A 6045-nucleotide genomic window follows, 5' to 3' on the forward strand; every position below is an offset into this window, starting at 1 on the left:
AATATTTCTTCTTCATAAAGTGTTAACATTTTGTAAATCTAATCATGGAAATACTTACTTTACACTCCTAAAATGTCTCTCATTTTAAGGGATAAATTTACCTCTAATGTGACAATTATTTTCCAAATTGAGTCTTCTAAACACTTGTTTCCCCTTTTCTCTATTTCAACCAACAACAAACATATCAATAGTTTGTTTTTCCTTTACAAAGAACATGAAACTTACATATTCACGAGGAAGCAGGTACATGGTCCGCTCGATGTTCTTTACAGTAACGCAGCAGCTGACGTGAGACTTCGCTGACTCGATCCACACTTTCCCAAACAGGTAGACCACACCTGGTCCACAGTCAAAGACACATATTACAATGTTTTCCACAATTTTGGAGATTTTAGGACATTAATTTAAAATGGTATTATCAAAGCTTTACCTGGTTGGTTGTACGGGTCTTCAAAGGCGTCCAACCAATAGAAGCGAAAGACCTGGTCTCCATCCGTCCCCTCTACCAGTGGGAGCCGGCTGGAGTCCACCTGCACGTCTGCAGGAGCTTCACTGACTCCTGCATCCTCATCTTGACCCCAAGAGCCTCCAACTCCCCTGCAACAAGAAAAGAAAAATAAAAGAAGGATGCTCGGGGTTCAGCAGAGTGATGAGGAATGCATTTGTGAACAACTATGAACTGGCCAAAACATAAAATAATCACAAATGTCGCAGAACCTGCTACAACAGCAGTATTATGGGAAATTGAAGAATCAAGAATAAACCAGCTTACAAGACAAAGGGATCAAGAGGCTTGGCTTTTGGCTGGACTTTAGCTGAGGCCACCTCCGACGCTGCTTTAGGTTGCGGTTCGGGATCCTCTTTAACCGCTTTTTCCTCCTCAATCCCAATCTCCATCGGTTCATCAAAATCCACCCCATCAAATGCTAATGTGTCATTCTCTGAGAAACAAACAAAATTCTTGCGTTTACTCCTCGTCAGGAAGTAAAAACAGAATACCAACGAGCCGGAAGCTTTTCCTCACCTTCCTCTTTCTTCAGCTCCTCTTCCTCCACCTGAGGCTTTTCCCGAGACGGCGCTGGTTTGGAGGGAGGACGGTGCGCTGACGGAGAGGGAGTGGGGTCTGCAGGTGGAGGCCCGATCACTCTGGCCTTTGGCCCCGCAGGTGAGGGAGACGCCTGATACGACAGGGGCAACATACACAGATTTACAATTTTAGTAATTTGCGATGTTTGGACAGACCCCTTCATAAAAACTACACTAAATCAATAACCAATCACTACAGTAGAAATGTCCTGATGAGTGGAGCGAACCTTTCGCATCTGTGGTTTGAGGGAGAAGGGATTCATGGGGGATCCTACGGACTTCCTCTTCTTTAGAGTGACCACTGGCGGAGGGCCCAGAAGAGCTGGTTTCTGCAACAGAAGTGAGATATGTGTTAATAAAAAGTCAGTAAGAGACACCCAAGATGCATGTCTCACCCTAACTAAATTCAGTTTATCTCGGGTTCACGCCAGCTAAAGGCAGCAAACGTTTGAAACTAAAGGATGAAAATCGTGCATTACCGAGAAGCTGCTACCTACCTCAGAGTGCAGGTCCTGTAAGATATCTCCTAACAAGTCATCTTTGGACAAATCAACATCTTTCTGAAAGAGATTACATAGGGTGAAAAACAACGTTAATGAAGCACAATGAAGACAAAAGCGGTTACATATGAATATGATCTTGTAAAGTCAGTGATGCACATAAATACACACCTCTGAGGGCCTTTTGACATTGCTGTTCATGAAGAGGCTCTTTATGGTGTTATTCTTGGCTACAACAGGTTTCTTCATACTTTTCTTTGACTCTGCTCCTTTATTTCCTCCTTTACCTGTTAAATCAAGCAAAAATATATTCATATATCTTAGTTTGTCTGATTTTCCGGCCTCAAAAACGTTATGCACTTCAAATCTCTACCTTTCTTTTCCACCACATCTTCATCCAAATCATCATCAAAGATTTCTCGTCCATCCTCAACATATCCAGTACCGTCTGAAAGAAGCGAGGGATGATTAGAAACTGGACTTCTGCATCAAAACAAATCTGTGCAAGTTGATTGAGAAGACAAGATCTTACCATCGTCGATAATCCAGTCGTCCTCTTGCCTATCTCGTACCATCTTTGAGTATTGATCCTCATCCACCTCCTCGTACACGCTGGCAAACTCCTTCACCTGGAAAGAGATGAACACGGCTTGACCATCAACTGTAACCGAAGCATGGCACGATAAAATATCCAACACCAACAAAGCAATAATGACTGATCCTTTTCTCCGAGCAAACCCACAGTCTAAAATCTGCATATGTGAACTTGAAAAAGATGCAAGTTTGAAATTATTGTTTTTGTCGAAATATGTGAAATGCATTAAATATTGAGATGCCTTTTGAAACCACTGTTAATTTAAGTAAATATGTTCACGATAACTAAAAAATGTATAAAATTCAGGAGAAGGGCTTCTTGATAACAGAAGAAAGGTGTGAAGTGGAGCTCAAAGTACAATATATCTGATTTACTAAGGTGTTCCAAGTTAAATTGATGCAATTACAAACATAAGCAGTGACAAACAGACAAGCATGCAGAGCTACAGCAGGTTGTTTCTCATACCTCGTATTTAATCTTCTCTCCCATCTTGGCTTTCTTGATTTGCTCAAGCGCAGACTTTCTGCCCACCTTCTCCCTCTTCTCCCGCCTGGAGCGAGACTTGGCCAGACCACAGTCATCACCGCCGTCAGCTGAGCAGAGAGAAACGTTGTTATGACAAAGCAGCATCAGTTTGACTTGCTGATATTTCTCCTTTCAACACTACAGTGAATTAACTGCATCATAAAGATAAATAAAAAAACAAAAACAGTCCTACTAGGCCACTTCTTCTTCATGTCAGTATAAATGGTGAGACATTATGCTGTGACAATGAACTGTAAATACACTGCCTAGCAATAAATAAATAGATAAAAAGTGACATCCTGTGGTTGTGGGTAAGATATTACACTGATGTTTATGAAGGCTCAAATATTAGGTCTGAACAAAGCAAACAAAACAACTAGAAAGATTGCTGAAACTGTCCAGGCTGGAAGGACAGTGGTTAACAATAATCTTTGAAGACAAAAAAAATAACTGTGCTTAAGGATGTGATCTTATAGGTATAAAGACATTGCTAAACCTAGATCTGACCAAATGAAGCAACCAAACATTTAAGTAATCTGTTTTTGTTGAAAAGATCTTTTAATCTGGAGATATTTTAAACTTAAAAAAATCTAAATAAAAAACATAAACATTAGAAGTCATGCCAACATTTAATAGTGAAAGAACTTCCAGAAAATTAACTCTACAATTAAAAGAACTGCATAACCTTAGAAAACAGTGTAAAAAGAAAGCTGTCAGTCTGCTAGGTGTATAGAAACTGGTTAAATAAAAACTAAAAACTGAGGTCTGAGCCCAGATCTGATCCAGATAAATGGGAGCAGTAGGACAACAAAAGCAGTGGATGGGACAGTGATGCACCCGTCATATGTGAGGTGTCTAAAGAGCAAGACTGATGGCAGTATTCTGATTTGCTTCTGTTCGTCAGGTCAGTAGGTTCAGCACAAAAAAAAAAAAAAAAACAATAATATCAGCTGGCTGGATACAATAAAAGACAAGGTCGTATCTTCAATAGCTTTTTTATTGCAAAAGAGTGGTTTAGGAAGCACGAAACATATTTTTTTTACACAGGAATTGGTCATCCTAACCCTAATATGAATCATATTGATAGTCAGTAAGATACTTGTATGTTTGCCTGTCAGGTTAATACTGCATGCTGTACTTCTCACAGCACATGTCATCACACTCACTTGCTGTTCTGGTTTATGATGGCGATACACTCGAGTTTTCTTGTCTCGACAGCACATAATACAGAACCAATACGATAAAATACCATCTAGTGGGCAGAAATAACTCTCATTCAGTGTGAAGGGCCGAAGCCTGCTAGCAGGTGCTGGTGGGACTGAGCTAAGATGTTAGCTGCCTTCGCCGCTTTCTCTGTGCCAGTTTGAAAAAAGCGAGCAAATAAGCAACGACATAAACTCACCGCCATCCTGAGCGTCCACGTCTTTGTCTGAGTTTGACACAGGAGCCATGACTATCAGACTGCTATCGTTCGCTCTCTGACAGCGACGGCAACGCAGCACAACAACAGACGAGTTCGCGCCAAATCCTTCCCGGGGAAAGTCATATGCAGGAAGTGACGTCACACCGCTCTCCTCCAATCAGGTCTTATCTTGTTACGATCCGTCCACCAGGTGGCAGTATTGCACAGTGGAAGGTTTTGACTGGGACACAACATGGTTAATCGTGTATTTAAATTGTAATCCGGATTACCAGGTCGGATTAGAAAAATAGGGGCCCTTAATCAAGTGAGATTCATTTTAGAAAATATGTACAATATCATAAGAGTCAAAATGATTGCTATGATATATGCACTGTTACTGTATATGTATATATATATATGTGTATATATATATATATATATATATATATATATATATATATATATATATATATATATATATATATATATATATATATATATATATATATATATATATATATATATATTATATATATAGAGAGAGAGAGAGGGAAAGAAAGAGAGAGAGAGATTATATTTAAACTATAGCAGCATAGCTATAATAATATGACAATAAGATGTGCAATAATATAAAATGTGCAATATCTCCCAATCTGCCAGTCTACTTCACAACACTCCACCTGCTTTTTCTGCACCGTTTCTTCTTTCAACCAACTGTATATACTGTTCATATTATGTGATTATACATATTTTGTATATATTTTTTGTATTTTTTATATATTTCTGACTTTTCAGTCTTTTTTACCCCTCCCCTGCATGTGTGTGCTAAGTGTACTGCTGACAACAAAAATAAGTTTCCCCACTGAGGGAGAAAATAAAGGATATCTTATCTTATCTTATAAGTGTTCAAGAAGGTCAACACGTCATTAGATAATTATGCCCGAATTAAATGTTTTTAAAAGAGTAATTTGATTGCAACAGTTTAAAAGAATTACTCGTATTATTAGATTTTTTACTGGTTGACTGTTTTTTTTGTCAACTACACGGTTGTGCTGATAAGAAATCATTATGCAGCTTAATATGTAAACATAAAAAGGTCATAAACATAAAAAGGTGAATAAAATTAATACAACAAAACATAATAAACAAAACATGTTTCTATTTCATCTGTGACAACTCACACTACTATGGAGGATTTTTTGTGCCAAAATTAAATAAATAAATACATCATTAATTAATTAAAATGGGAATGAAATATATAATTAATTAATTAAATGTGTCATTAATTAATTAAATGCTGAAACAATAAATATATATTTTTACTTAAAATGAATTGTATTTTAATTAATTAATGACATATTTCATTCTAATTTTAATTAATTAATGACACATTTAATTCATTAATGATATATTTCATTCCCAATTTAATTAATTTATGATGTATTTATTTATTTAATTTTGGCACAAAAAATCCTCCATACACTACCTGTAGTGCCGTAAAAAGGGTTTCATTTTTCTCTTTTTCTTCCCAGTCCTAAAAATATCCTAATGTATTTAAGATAATAGGCCATCTAAGATTTGTATTTCTTTATCCCTCAGCATCAAGCCCTGTGTGCCTCCATAAAAATTGGTTTCTATAGCAACGAGGCGGGTCACAGGGCACAATGGATTCCTGTCCCAGATTGAGTTCACAACGGCATTACAGTACCAGCAATAACGAAAACACAAAGCATGTTTTGTCCCTTTTTCCCACATCTTATTTAATGTATGTGTATAAAAATACTACTTCTACCTCCCATGAGCATAAAGTAGCATCCATAAACTTTTTAATTCATTCCAGTAAACAAAACAAAGCATGCGTGTATGATCCGCGCTCTTATTGACCTCCCACTGTTTCTTTGAGCGCGTTATCCCAGATACAATAGGAAGAAGATTTA

The 6045-nt window shown here is 37.5% G+C and overlaps 1 protein-coding gene across 2 annotated transcripts in view; it reads right to left on the reverse strand.

The window, feature by feature from the left end:
- pola1 (polymerase (DNA directed), alpha 1) overlaps positions 1-4236 on the reverse strand; it is a 90788-nt gene extending 86552 nt beyond the window's left edge. Inside the window, exons 1-11 of one of the 2 annotated variants that reach the window (XM_061713474.1) lie at positions 4109-4236; positions 2647-2774; positions 2119-2215; positions 1960-2034; positions 1758-1873; positions 1584-1646; positions 1314-1415; positions 1025-1178; positions 773-941; positions 431-597; positions 226-338 (exon numbers count right to left, since the gene is read on the reverse strand). In XM_061713474.1, the coding sequence (XP_061569458.1) occupies positions 226-338; positions 431-597; positions 773-941; positions 1025-1178; positions 1314-1415; positions 1584-1646; positions 1758-1873; positions 1960-2034; positions 2119-2215; positions 2647-2774; positions 4109-4157 (1233 nt within the window). In that variant the 5' untranslated portion in view covers positions 4158-4236. Of the gene's footprint in view, positions 1-225; positions 339-430; positions 598-772; positions 942-1024; positions 1179-1313; positions 1416-1583; positions 1647-1757; positions 1874-1956; positions 2035-2118; positions 2216-2646; positions 2775-4108 lie in introns of both variants that reach the window. The other variant, XM_061713475.1, reaches the window with a different exon arrangement.
- Between the last annotated feature and the right edge of the window lie 1809 nt (positions 4237-6045).

Source organism: Cololabis saira, chromosome 22 (assembly GCF_033807715.1).
Source record: "Cololabis saira isolate AMF1-May2022 chromosome 22, fColSai1.1, whole genome shotgun sequence".
Taxonomy (NCBI): Eukaryota; Metazoa; Chordata; class Actinopteri; order Beloniformes; family Belonidae; genus Cololabis; species Cololabis saira.